At 41.6% G+C, this 14163-nt stretch overlaps 2 protein-coding genes across 3 annotated transcripts; both read right to left on the bottom strand.

The window, feature by feature from the left end:
- Positions 1-1017: 1017 nt before the first annotated feature.
- Positions 1018-7744, bottom strand: slc2a11l (solute carrier family 2 member 11, like). Of its 2 annotated transcripts, XM_058412341.1 has the most exons (12): positions 7626-7743; positions 7429-7527; positions 6963-7123; positions 5373-5497; positions 5028-5157; positions 4198-4346; positions 3922-4112; positions 3423-3533; positions 3203-3304; positions 2613-2688; positions 2264-2391; positions 1020-1438 (listed from the first exon to the last, which is right to left on the bottom strand). In XM_058412341.1, exons 1-12 carry the CDS (start codon positions 7647-7649, stop codon positions 1223-1225), a joined length of 1512 nt encoding a protein of 503 aa, XP_058268324.1. In that variant the 5' UTR covers positions 7650-7743; the 3' UTR covers positions 1020-1222. The 2 variants fall into 2 exon arrangements, with proteins under 2 accessions (XP_058268325.1, XP_058268324.1); XM_058412342.1 differs by lacking the exon at positions 3203-3304 and having other exon boundaries at positions 1018-1438; positions 7626-7744.
- Positions 7745-9414: 1670 nt separating this feature from the next.
- On the bottom strand, positions 9415-13993 carry ska1 (spindle and kinetochore associated complex subunit 1). The gene is made up of 7 exons (XM_058411242.1): positions 13863-13993; positions 12490-12581; positions 12275-12399; positions 12075-12175; positions 11773-11913; positions 11121-11290; positions 9415-9858 (listed from the first exon to the last, which is right to left on the bottom strand). Exons 2-7 carry the CDS (start codon positions 12575-12577, stop codon positions 9710-9712), a joined length of 774 nt encoding a protein of 257 aa, XP_058267225.1. The 5' UTR covers positions 12578-12581; positions 13863-13993; the 3' UTR covers positions 9415-9709.
- Positions 13994-14163: the final 170 nt, after the last annotated feature.

Genomic DNA, 14163 nt, shown 5'->3' with positions numbered 1-14163 from the left:
ATAAGTGTGTGAGTTGATGACTGAATGAATGAATGAATGAGTGGATGAATAAGTGTGTGAGTTGATGACTGAATGAATGAATGAATGAGTGGATGAATAAGTGTGTGAGTTGATGACAATGAATGAATGAATGAATGCGTGGATGAATAAGTGTGTGAGTTGATGACTGAATGAATGAGTGGATGAATAAGTGTGTGAGTTGATGACTGAATGAATGAATGAATGAGTGGATGAATAAGTGTGTGAGTTGATGACTGAATGAATGAGTGGATGAATAAGTGTGTGAGTTGATGACTGAATGAATGAATGAATGAGTGGATGAATAAGTGTGAGTTGATGACTGAATGAATGAATGAATGAATGAGTGGATGAATAAGTGTGTGAGTTGATGACTGAATGAATGAGTGGATGAATAAGTGTGTGAGTTGATGACTGAATGAATGAGTGGATGAATAAGTGTGTGAGTTGATGACAATGAATGAATGAATGAATGAATGAGTGGATGAATAAGTGTGTGAGTTGATGACTGAATGAATGAATGAATGAGTGGATGAATAAGTGTGTGAGTTGATGACTGAATGAATGAGTGGATGAATAAGTGTGTGAGTTGATGACTGAATGAATGAGTGGATGAATAAGTGTGTGAGTTGAATGAATGAATGAATGAATGAGTGGATGAATAAGTGTGTGAGTTGAATGAATGAATGAATGAATGAATGAGTGGATGAATAAGTGTGAGTTGATGACTGAATGAATGAGTGGATGAATAAGTGTGTGAGTTGAATGAATGAATGAATGAATGAGTGGATGAATAAGTGTGTGAGTTGAATGAATGAATGAATGAATGAATGAATGAGTGGATGAATAAGTGTGTGAGTTGAATGAATGAATGAATGAATGAGTGGATGAATAAGTGTGAGTTGATGACTGAATGAATGAGTGGATGAATAAGTGTGAGTTGATGACTGAATGAATGAGTGGATGAATAAGTGTGTGAGTTGATGACTGAATGAATGAGTGGATGAATAAGTGTGTGAGTTGATGACTGAATGAATGAGTGGATGAATAAGTGTGAGTTGATGACTGAATGAATGAGTGGATGAATAAGTGTGAGTTGATGACTGAATGAATGAGTGGATGAATAAGTGGATGAATGTGTGAATGAGAAACACACTTTGAGCATACAATGTTTTACATGCTGTAGGTTTAACAGGTTGTGGAATCAGAGTCTGGTGCATTTTCCATTCTGTGTGTTTGCATCTTGCAGAGCTTTGAGTTTGGTCTCTGAGTGTTTCGCTTTGCTGTGCATCCTCTCGAACTCAGCAGTGATCTCCAGTGCGGATTTGTTCCTCGTCTCGGGTACGTTGTACCAAAAGAACACAGCGTTGGCGAAGCAGAAGACGAAGAAGATGAGGAAGCAGAAATAGTCTAGATGCTCCTGTGTGGGAAGAAAAGAAAAGATTGGGGGGAGGTGGGGGTTGATGTAATGTGCAACGAAAACAATACACAATCACTTTGTCTGATCAATGTATGGCTCTGTCCTAATCACAGACGGCTTGCTTTGTTCAGGAAGCAGAAATCAATTCCCTGTCAATTCTAGTAACAAAGGGAAACACGAAAAGCTCTGGAACTGATGCTACTAATGTTCATGACCAGTCTCTCTGCGATCTCATATGTCATCTCTCACTGTGTGTGTATACAGATGTTAGGAAGATAAGTAAAGCTTGAAGGAAGCAGCAGAGATAGTTCAACCTCTGGTGAGTGCACATCGCTAATAAAGTGCATTACAGATTTGATAATCTGCCAAGGAGGTTAATAGAAACCCGAGCATGTAACACAAACGTAAATTAAATGATTTTCACGCTGGTTAGAGGGATATATGATTCAATATACGCTCAGATGAACTACAAGTCACACTTGTGTAGACATATGGATACTGAGGATACTGTCTCCTCTGATTCAGTAAGAATTTTTCTGCATTTCTAACCAAAAATTGAATACACCAATCAGCCATAACATTATGACCAGCTTCAAGTGAAGTGAATAAGACTGATGATCTCCTCATCATGGCACCTGTTAGTTGGTGGGATATATTAGACAGCAAGTCAACATTTAACAGGAAAAATGGACAAGTGTAAGGATTTGAGCCTTGAGTTTGACGAACCTGGACCACGGAGCACCATATTAGGCAGGTGGCCATAATGTTATGCCTGATCGGTGTATATTCTGTGTGTTTGTTCAGTGTGAGAGATTATAAACTCACCACTATTAAAGGAAACACCATTCCCACAAAGAACAGCCCCATCCAGTTGAGAGTGCAGGCCACAGTGAAGGCTGGTGACTGAAAGGACTGGGTGAAAAGCTCTCCAGGCAGGGTTGCTGTTATACAAGCTGTTTCACACACAGAGAGAGAGAGAGAGAGAGAGAGAGAGAGTGAGAGAGAGAGAGAGAGAGAGAGAGGTGAAGAGGGAAGTCTCTTCTGAGTGTTTACTCTGAGAGATTAAGTGACATGTAGTGCACTGTTAATATCTATATGATGCGGTAGAACCACGATGGACACAATTCCAAATGCATTACACACTAACGGTCATGTAAGTGCACTTAGTCCGCACATGGTCCGCTGCAGAAGGAGATGATGAAGACGAAGATGAGCACCATGCTGCAGTACGGCATCCAGGACACGTGCACCTTCAACAACACACAGAGTCACAGCGTGATGAACACAAAGGAGAGAGGAGAGGAGAGGAGAGGAGAGGAGAGGAGAGGAGAGGAGAGGAGAGGAAGTGAGATTAGATAAAGGGAGGAAAGAAGATGAGAGGAGATGTGAGAAGAGGAGAGGAAATGAAAGGAGAGAGAGAAAAGGAGAGGAAATGAGAGAAGAGGAGGATAGAGGAAATGAGATGAGAGAAGAGGAGAGAAGAGGAGAGGAGAGGAGAGGATAGGAGAGGAGAGGAAATTAAAGGAGAGGAGAGGAGAGGAGAGGAGAGGAAGAGAGAGGAAATGAAAGGATAGGAGAGAAGATGAGAGGAGGGGAGGGGAGGGGAGAGGAGAGGAGAGGAGAGGAGAGGAGAGGAGAGGAGAGGAAGAGAGAGGAAATGAAAGGATAGGAGAGAAGATGAGAGGAGAGGAGAGGAGAGGAGAGGAGAGGAGAGGAGAGGAGAGGAGAGGAGAGGAGAGGAGAGATGAGGAGAGTTGAACTGACCTGCAGGTACAGCGTGAGTGTGAGAAGGAGCAGTGTAACAGACATGCTCATGTAACCCCGAACCATCAATAACTTCTTCCCTGTGTGCTCAACCACCAGCCCCTAAAACAATCTCTTGATCAACATTTGTTGTCATTATATTACATAAGCTACCACCTTTCTGAAACGTGTGTGTGTGTATGTGTGTGTGTGTCTGTGTGTGTGTGTTTGATCAGCATACACAGACGACTGCAGTGGAGAATTCACACAACCCCGTCCCCAGAGTCACATAGCGCAAGTTGTGTGCTGGGATTCCTGCAGCGCGGAACACGTCAGAGGCGTAGAGATAAACCTGCAGAAACACGGCACATGCTGGACTGAGGTCAACAGAACCGGACCAAGACTGTGATGATCTTAGAATCGATTAGAATAAGCTCTATTATTATTTGAGAACTGAGAACTACATGTATCATTCCCTAGGATGTGGTAGCTTAGTGGATGGACTACTGATCAGAAGGTTGTGAGTTTGAATCCCGGGTCCATCAAGCTGCCACTGCTGGGCCCCTGAGCAAGGCCCTTGTGTAAAATGAGATAAAATTGTAAGTCGCTCTGGATAAGGGTGTCTGCCAAATGCCAGAAATGTACTCAGATGACATTCTCTATATCTTGTATAACCAGTAACACTGTCATTATGGCTCTGTGTGTGTGTGTGTGTGTGTGTGTGTGTGTGTAGGACTCACAGCATTGATGCCACACAGCTGCAGTGTGATGAAGGTAATTAAGATGGTGTATAGCTGCCAGCGGATGGAGCGGGCGAGCAGGAGCTCCAGCACGCTGTGGTTCCTCACACTCTGCAGGGCCACACACTCCTCCAGCATCTCCTCCACTTCTGATGTGAAGTCAGCATGAGAACCTCTCAGCTGCCGCAGAGCTAAAGACACACACACACAGAAGTCAATTTTAAACAGGCTCACCACACAATTCAGTGTGTGTGTGTGTGTGTGTGTGTGTCTCACCCTTCTCACAGGCAGATTTGTCTCCCCGGTTTAAGAGCAGGAAACGTGGAGACTCAGGCAGGAAGTAAAAACAGACAAGCTGCAGAAGACCAGTCAAGGCACTGAAGGCCAGCAAGAAAGGCCACAAAGCTTCTGTTCCCAATATCTCACTACACACACACACACACACATCGATGGTATACAGCAATATATCATTTACACTGATAGAATTTTGTCACGTTACAGAACATCCATGTAAGCACCTCTTGCATGACGATGTAATGATGACAAGAAACAAAAATGGCTAAGAGCGGTCATCTGTAATGGTTAGCTGCATTACACAATTAATGTTAAAGATTAAAATAAAACCCTTTTTTTTTTGTTGCAACAAAATATAATACCGTGATAGTATCAGGGCAGCATCGTGGCTTAGTGGTTAGCATTGTTGCCTCATAGCAAGAAGCAAGAAGGTCCTGGTTCGAATCCCAGGCCTTTCTGTGTGGAGTTTGCATGTTCTCCCTGTGTGGGTGTACTCTGGTTTCCTCCCACAGTCCAAAAACATGTACATTAGGTTGATTGGTAATTCTAAATTGCCCATAGGAGTGTGTGTGGTTGTCTGTCTATATGTGTGGCCCTGTGATGGACTGGTGACCTGTCCAGGGTGTACCCCTGCCTTTCACCCAATGTGTGCTGGGATAGGCTCCAGCAGATCCCTGTGACCCTAATTAGGAATAAAGTGGGTATAGACAATGGATAGATGATATTATCATATGGCAATATCACCCACCTCTAGCAAGACATCTTCAAAGGTTTCTTTCTACTGTAAACAACGATGAAGTCACATGACTCACCTGATGCCAAGCAACTGGCCGAAAAACTTCCCCAGTGCAACAAAACTGCCCACAGAAGCACCGACCATCCCTCTTAAATTTTTGGGGGCACAGTCCAGGATATACATGGTGTGGACTGACAGACTCACACCTTGCAACACACACACACACACACACACTTAGTAAAGTGCTATAAAACAGATTTACAAAAGTTTCTCTGATTTTCAATCACATTAGCCACGCCCATTAAACTCCATTTTCAAGCTCTGAAAATAACATGCTATCTATTTCAAACTGTCCACATTCTAAAACATAGCCCATCTTAATCATCACATTAGAAGAGATCTTGTTTTTGCAGCAGCCGACCTGCGTTGATGCCGTAGATGAAGCGTCCCGCCATGATCATCTCGAAGGAGTGTGCCGTTTTGCTCAGCACCATCAGCACGGCTCCGCAGATGGCCACCACGTTGTTCAGCATGAGGCATATCTTCCTGATTACAAGAGCAACAGGATGAGAAGCCGAATTCGAAAGCCGTAAACAGTAAACATGGAAATAGATACTAGATTCTGTACAGCAGGGGTTCTGGTCTTGTGGTGCAATATTAAAACACAATTTGTGGTGCTCACATAGTGTAGATGGAGGAGGATATTCAGTTATAATTTTTAATACTTTGAAATATGGCATATAGTAGAAGACATTTATACACTATACAGATACACTATATTGCAAAAAATTTTGGGACACCCCTCCAAATCATTGAATTCTGGTGTTTCAATCACTTCCAGGGCTACAGGTTACCTAGGCATGCAGACTGCGTCTACAAACATTTGGGAAAGAATGGGTCACTCTCAGGAGCTCAGTGAATTCAATTTCCTAAATATTCCATGGTCAACTGTTAGTGGTATTATTATTAACAAAGTGGAAGCAACTGGGAACAACAGCAACTCAGCCACGAAGTGGTAGGCCACGTAAAATCACAGAGAGGGACGGGCGCATGCTGAGGTCAAACTGGTCTGGTCAAACTGTGAGAACCATGACACCATAATGACCCTAAACTCCAGCCAGACAAATCCGACACACTTTGCCTAAGATTCAGAGATCAGCACCTGGTGGATGTTTCATTGTGCTCCTCCGTATTAAAATGCGATTTCATGCCACCGTGTCACGTCTGACATCGATCGGGAGAGCCGTCTCAGTGAATTACTCTCTGCTCAGCTGCCAGAATTTACAGCTAAACCGCATCCAAGTGGCTAAAAGATTCACAGATTAACACATCATCTTAATTATTACTTAATCTTCCTCTCATACGTACTATGTCTGTAACTTATCAATGCGACTGTCTCACACACACACAATCTCTGAGCTTCCAGTTTTATAGCTGCTACTATATCTTCCGCATGCATTATCTGCTTGATGGTTGCCATGCTAGTGATTCATTCTGAAATGGTAGGAGCGCTGATTAAAAATGCTACACCAAGAACGGTATTTCAATCATAAACCCCTAACACCAACATCCTTCAATTCCCATGACATTAAAGGTGCAGTTCAGCTGTATGCAGCTCAGGCAGGAGCATGTTCGGTGATGTTAGCGTTTATGTGTTGTAGGTAAAGCCATCAGTTTAGCAATATACAAAGTGCATGTGTTAATAATTACACGCTCATCAGTAGCCCAGGTCATGGTAGCTCTGGATCACAATGACCCACATCCATTGTACGTTATGGATATATGGGTTAGAATATAGAGTTAAAAAAAAAGAGTTCTTCAGTGGATTTTTAGAAGACACCACTCCCACATCACTGCAATCTCCAGTGCATGAGAATGAGATCATGGAAATGGATCATTTTAGCCGACTCTGGAGCTCGAATTCGGATGCATCATTTACACTCCTGCTCTAGACGTCATTATTTTTTTCTGTTAACAAAGTGAGTGTTCACCCATAACGGGATATTTTTACCTGCCATAGGTGAAAGCGATGTGCCCAGCACACAGGGAGCCCAGCAGACCCCCGATGCAGTACATGGAGACGATGAAGGACCAGATAAGCGAGAGCTGCCAGTGCTCCAGAGAGAGGCCATATCTCTGCACGCATGTGCTGTTCACCAGCTCTTTAATGTACTGACAACACAAGCAAAACCATTCATCAGAGCAGCCATATTTACTTTATGCCTCTTACATAAATTTAAAGCGGCAGTGTGTGATTTTTAACACCATCTGCTGGCTGAATTGAAATGATATAATAATAAATTAAGTGAATCTATAAAATTAGCAAATACCAAAAACCCAAAAAGTAGGTTTTAAGGATGCTTGACCAAATCCTTGAGCATTTCCCTCATACCCCCTTTAACGAACTGATAAAACAGACACAAACGCTACAGCTGTTTTCTCCTCTCCTGAACAGAAACACACACACTGATACTCACGGCTGACGGCGCAGTGAGGACAGAAATGTGGAAGCCATATTGGAACGTCCCCCCAATCCCTGTGACCAAAATGACTGCAACAAGCACAGGGCTCTTCAGCTGATCACAAACAAACAAACAAACAAACACACACACCTGAAGCAACAGGATTCGTGATTTTGAGTGAAGCAAGTGGAAAACTTACCAAACAAACTTACCAGAGATATTACAGCGTTCGTCATGGCACTGCGTAGGTTTCATCTGTGAATGCTGAGAGAATTCTGACACAGCACACCAGGGAATGTCTAACTGGCTTTGTTAAAATGTAACTCCTCACGGACAATTGGTGAAAAATTAGATAAGTCTGGTGTAACGATGGAAGATCACGAGATGAGATGAGACAGTGAAATGAACTCTTTACCTACTGATATGGTGGCCAAGAAATCATCAACCTGTATACCTGATTTTCTTAAAAGATCTCACAGTAGTGTTTTCTAATTGCAGCATTAGCAGCACACATCCAAACAATAGAGAGGGATGAGGTTACTATGGGTAACACTGTAGAGATGATATCCAAAGCTGATACACTTATATTGCCAAAAGTTTTGGAACACCCCTCCGAATCATTGAATTCAGGTGTTGTTTTTCAAGGGTTGGGCTCGGACCCTTAGTTCCAATGAAAGGAACTCTTAATGTCTCAGCTTCATACCAAGGACAATTTCATGCTCCCAACTTTGTGGGAACAGTTTGGGGATGGTTCCAACATGACTGCACACCAGCGCACAAAGCAAGGTCCATAAAGACATGGATGAGTGAGTTTGGTGTGGAGGAACTTGATTGGCCTGCACCTCAACCTGATAGAACACCTTTGGGATGAATTAGAGCGGAGACTGCGAGCCAGGCCTTCTCGTCCAACATCAGTGCCTGACCTCACAAATGTGCTTCTAGTTGAGTGGTCAAAGAATTCCCATAAACACACTCCTAAACCTTGTGGAAAGCCTTCCAAGAAGAGTTGAAGCTGTTATAGCTGTAAAGGGCGGGACAACTCTATATTACATTCATGTGCATGTAAAGGCAGACGTCCCAAAACTTTTGGCAATATAGTGTATATGCTCTTGCCCAATATGGTGTAGCCTACAGCAGGTTATGGTCACTGAACTACCTGGATGTTCAAGTGGTACTTCGAATACAAAGTGGACAAGGCTGGTTTGTTCGGGCAGGATGGGATCCATCTCACTCAGGAAGGTGCTGCTTTACTTTCTTGCAGCATAGCACATCGTCTCAGAACAGACCTTGTAAATCGGTGACCACCCACAGCCAAAGACAACAGGCTAAACCGACCGTCTGCTAGCTGCACTGAGTTCCACAATATCGAGACTGTGTTTAATCCCTGAGTTAAATAGAAACACTCAGAAAGTGTTTTAGTAACTTGATTAAAATAAAATGTGATTATTCTGACTGCACAGCCAGCACCTTTGATCAAAAACTAGGGCTGTTAAATATTCACATCTATTTTCAAGTGCTTATTATTAAAGAATTTATTATGGATCGGAGGTTAGAGGTACTGTATTTAACGCATCAAATGAACTAACTCTCGCAGATACATTTATTTACATGATTCTGTGTTTAACAGACAGAGGCAGGGATGTCATTTATATTCCGGGAATCACACAATTTATATATATATATATATATATATATATATATATATATATATATATATATATATATATATATATATACACACACACACACACACACACATACACACTGATCAGGCATAACATTATGACCACCTGCCTAATACTGCCTAAAACCTTTCTGCTGCCAAAACAGCCCTGACCTGACCTGCACTGTGTATTCTGGCCCCTTTCACATGCTGCAGTTGCATCACATGCTGCTCTAAAAGACCTCGGCGTGATTATTGACTCCAGTCTTTCATTTGAAACTCATGTAAAGCAGATAGCCCTTTCCTAAAAACAAAGACAATAAAAGTTAAACTTGTGTTAATACATTTATTTACAAATTTATACATTAAAATGAGACAAACCATGAAAAAATAGATGGACTTAGACACCAGTGGTGATGTGAAGGACAACTTCAGAACAAGTGTACAATGCTATTACAGGTGGAGCTTAGACTGAGCTCTAAAGATGCTCAGCTTGATTTTGAGCTCATCTGAGGAGCCTTAGGAGAACTCGAACAGCAGCAGTTGTTTCTGCACATGTAGACCCTAAACCGCTGTACGCCCCTCTCATAGATACAGCTCAGAAACAAGGACAGTGTTCTGACTTCTGGAGGATCATAGCAGCATGTAGCGTGTCAGACCACCTCCTCGCAGCTCCTTCAGTCTCTGGCAGTGTCTCAGCATGTTCAACATTCCCACAAAACGCTTATCCACCTTCAGCTGAGCCAGATCACGCAGGTCCTCCTCCACCACAAAGAACTGACCTGATGGAAGACAAGTGAGAGGAAGAACAGAAAAGCCAGATGAGTAAAGAATGATACAGTTCTTTATAAAATTGAGTATCCCCCTCCCACCCAGAGAACACTTTGCAACAGTGAGATACACTATACTGCCAAAAGTTTTGGGACATCTGCCTTTACATGCACATGAATGTAATATGGAGTTGGCCCGCCCTTTGCAGTTATAACAGCTTCAACTCTTCTGGGAAGGTTGCACAAGGTTTAGGAGTGTGTTTATGGGAATTTTTGACCGTTCCACTAGAAGCGCATTTGTGAGGTCAGGCACTGATGTTGGACGGGAAGGTGTGGCTCACAGTCTCCGCTCTAATTCACCCCAAAGGTGTTCTATCAGGTTGAGGTCAGGACTCATCCATGTCTTTATAGACCTTGCTTTGTGCATTGGTGTGCAATAATATTGAAACAGGAAGGGGTCATCCCCAAACTGTTCATGAAATTGTCCAAAATGTCTTGGTATACTGAAGCATTAAGTGTTTCTTTCACTGGAACTAAGGGGCCGAGCCCAACCCCTGAATTCAATGATTTGGAGGGGTGTCCCAAAACTTTTGGCAATATAGTGTATAAAGCTGTAACTAATGGCACGTCCCAAATCACATCCCTTTATCCATTTCCTAGTATAAATAGTGTGAGTAGTGAGTTCACACTAATAATTCCAACAAGAAGGAGTGCACTATCAGTACCCAGATGAGTGCACTTATTCAACCTGAAAGAACGGAGGGGCGGGACTACCATGTGCTGACGCTGTATTAGGATAAAATTTTAAGATAGCTGACGACACTTGGGTGGACAAGATGTCTATCAATTCAAATGTCTTTCAATCAGCCTACATTGTGATTTATTGTTCAACATTTACAAAGTATTATTATTATTATTATATTATTATTATTATCATTATTTTATTATTATTATTATAAACACACTGCTGTTATACCAAAAAATCACCTTGACAGAGAGAAAAAGGGAAAAATTAAAAGAAAAAAATAATCATGATAGATCACCACTTACAGCTTGTTACGGCATCAAGTAGAATTAATGACCTTGGTTAGGAGATCACTTCCACCCTTTCACGCATCTACAGTTTTTCTTTCGCAGGAAATGAAAACGCATGGTGGTCAAGCAGGCCGATCTGACCCCCCTGACACCACTGTGATACAGACCACTGTACCTGTGTTAGATTTATATAATGACCCTCATTAGTCTTGGGGTTCAGGTGATTATTAAAAGGGTACCTTTAGTGTCCTTGGTCTCCTGGTCTTTAAAGCGCTGGTGAAGTTTACGGGCTGCGTTACTCAGGCTCTTAACAGGCTGCTGAAGGATCTTATACTTTTCAGTGACGGCCATGTTGATGTTTTTTACAGCGGAGTTCAGCTGGTCGTAGGTCACTCGTCCCTTCATGTACCTGTCACGGGTTGTCAGAGAAGTGTCACTTAAAACTAAGACAGAAAAAAATATTATTTCTGTCGATTTAAAGAAAATAATCAAGATTTAATTTTTGTATAAGAGATGGAACTGCAGAGGCAGAGATAAACATAAAGATGCTACACATGTCATATCTCACATAATTCATTGTTACCATGGAAACAAAAACTCCTCGTTCTGATGGGATTTTCACTTCTCTGTATTTGTTTTGGCACAGTTGGTCTGCGATAAAACAAACTTGCTGTCTCATTGTTAGAGACATTTTAAGCTCAAATAAGATTCATTACATTTTTTAAAAACTTTCTAGTATTGATTTACTACTTAAACTCGGGAGTGTGTCCCTGGAGCTCTTATCGCGGTAAACACACTCAGGCCAGGATGTATTTAGTCCTGAATTTAAATCTGGTCCCGAGCTTGCTGTTTTTTGTTAGTGTGAGTTCAGGGCGCTCGTGTGAAACTCACTGTGGGATGTTGTCGAACTCCTGCACCGTGATGAACTCCATCTCTTTAATCAGCCTCCGTGGGGGCTTCTTGGACTGTTCTTGCTCCTGGGGGGCCGAATTCACTTCCGCCTGCTTGCTGGGAGCCGCCGTCTGTCCTCCTCTGAGAAAGCAAGAGTGAAACAACATATAGACCTGTACTGAGATTCCACTATTTAATCATCTATTATTCGTTCATGATACTGTAGACTACATGGGTGTAAGTATCAACTTATAGCATATACAGATACATGTGCCGTCCCATTAAAGAGTGTGTGATCTTACTGAGCTGTTGGCTGTCCTCCTCTGCGAGGCATGTGTGAAGGGATGTTCTTTAATAGGTGGAGTGCGTTCTGCTTGTCTTCCTGGAAGAACATATCCAGATCCTGCAACGACAAAGCACAGGCATGGTAATATATACGGCAAAGCTGGATGAAAGTGGAAATTCTTAAATTATTACGATGTAACCGGTGACAGTATTAAACCTGCAGATGCTTCAGCAGGTCCTTCTGCTGAGTGACGTATCTCTCGAAGTGGTCAAGAAGCCCGTTTATAGCATTGACATCCTGCTCGATTTTAACCAGATAGGGTCGCTTATCTGGATCTTTTGCTGAGAAAATAAAAAAGCCAGTAAGTTTTTCAAAATTAAAAGACAAAAAATTTATGCTATCCAATCCGTCAGAAGCATGATGAGCCATACCTACTGCTCGCAGCTCTAAGAGTCTCTTGACAAGTGAAATCTTGTCATTGATGTGCTTCGTCACCTCTTCCAGCTCACAGTGACTCATTGTGCTGAAAAGCAATATAACACTGAAGAGTGACTTATTAAAGCACAGAATTTTTCTCATAACCCACATGTAGGTGTCTCCTTCAATACACATGTCTCTTGAATCTATTCTCCTGTTATTTTATTAATGTATTATGTTGTATACCAGTGAATGCTTTATTTACCACAATTTATGAAGTATGACATTTTAAGACCTTGAGGAAAGTAAAAAAGAAAGAAAGAAAGAAAGACATACACCAGTCAGCCATAACATTATGACCACCTGACTATATTGTGTTGGTCCTCCTTTTTGCTGCCAAAACAGCCCTGACCTGTACTGCACTGTGTATTCTGACCCCTTTCTAGCAGAACCAGCATTAACTTCTGGAGCAGTTTGAGCAACAGTAGCTCGTCTGTTGGATCGGATCACACAGGCCGGCCTTCACTTCCCACGTGCATCAATGAGCCTTGGCCACGTGCATCAGTGACCACTGTTCCTTCCTTGTACCACTTTTGATAGATACTGACCACTGCAGACTGGGAACACCCCACAAGAGCTGCACTTTTGGAGATGCTCTGATCCAGTGGTCTAGCCATCACAATTTGGTCCTTCATCAAATTCGCTCAAATCCTTACTCTTGTCCATTTTTCCTGCTTCTAACACATCAACATTGAGGACAAAATGTTCACTTGCTACCTAATATATCCCACCCACTAAGAGGTGCCATGATGAGGAGATCATCAGTGTTATTCACCTCACCTCTCAGTGGTCATAATGTTATGCGGGTTTAAACTATTAATACTTTAAAATAGTAGGTGTAATATGACATTAGTTAATTACAAAACATTAAAAATGCGTGACGTTTGACTTTAAAAGCAGTTTGCAGAAACATTGTGATGATTTTTTTTTTATTCCAGAAAGACCTGCAGCATCAAACAATCAGATTATTGATAACAATTCTGATTCTTTTCACTGAGTCGGTTCAATCGGCTCGACTCACCTATAAGAGTCGACTCTTTCGGATAAAAATGACTCGTTGCTTTCTATCACAATACCGGACATAATGCCGTTTGTTATTTTTCACTTAACCGGTGACCGACTTCCTGACTGAACACACACAACTGTTTTTCTTGACCAAAAATCTAATTTATATTAATTTACTAACAGAAGAAAAACTGTAAAGCTAACACTAGCTATACTCGAGCTGCATGTTGTCATGGCTAATACTAAAGGTTACAGAGAATATTTAATTTTTTTTTTAAACAATGTAATCGCTGTTATCATTGAAACGACAAACATTACTTACGTTTATTAAGAATACTCCTGGACATAAAACCTGACAGTTATGATAAATAATCTTTTATTTTCTAATCCGTGTATCTTGTATCTGTTTACTCGGCTCGCGCCAACGTTCAAATGAGTCACAAAGACCTAGCATGTGTTTGGGTATTGCACTTTCGTCACGCCGAGTACGCGTTCTCCATTTATGATATATTTAATATTAATTATTATAATAAATAGTTTATAATAAACATAACTAATGTCTGCTAAAAGAAAAAAAATCAGTTTAATTCTTTAAAGGTTTTATTTTAAATAATGGTTAAAAT

Source organism: Hemibagrus wyckioides, linkage group LG16, assembly GCF_019097595.1.
Source record: "Hemibagrus wyckioides isolate EC202008001 linkage group LG16, SWU_Hwy_1.0, whole genome shotgun sequence".
Taxonomy (NCBI): Eukaryota; Metazoa; Chordata; class Actinopteri; order Siluriformes; family Bagridae; genus Hemibagrus; species Hemibagrus wyckioides.
The sequence above is the reverse complement of the archived record's forward strand: the minus strand, read 5'-3'. Positions and strand labels throughout refer to the sequence as shown.

What these genes read in the sequence shown, in the direction of transcription:
- slc2a11l (XM_058412341.1), bottom strand. Translation starts at nt 7,649, where the DNA reads ATGACGAACGCTGTAATATCTCTG. An exon ending in TCTCCACTGCAGTCGTCTGT is followed by an intron (nt 3,305 to 3,422) that starts GTATGCTGATCA and finishes AGATTGTTTTAG; the next exon opens with GGGCTGGTGGTTGAGCACAC. An exon ending in CTCCTTCTGCAGCGGACCAT is followed by an intron (nt 2,392 to 2,612) that starts GTGCGGACTAAG and finishes TGTGTGAAACAG; the next exon opens with CTTGTATAACAGCAACCCTG.
- ska1 (XM_058411242.1), bottom strand. Translation starts at nt 12,577, where the DNA reads ATGAGTCACTGTGAGCTGGAAGAGGTGACGAAGCACATCAATGACAAG. An exon ending in ACCTGCTGAAGCATCTGCAG is followed by an intron (nt 12,176 to 12,274) that starts GTTTAATACTGT and finishes TTGTCGTTGCAG; the next exon opens with GATCTGGATATGTTCTTCCA. An exon ending in GAGTTCGACAACATCCCACA is followed by an intron (nt 11,291 to 11,772) that starts GTGAGTTTCACA and finishes AACCCGTGACAG; the next exon opens with GTACATGAAGGGACGAGTGA.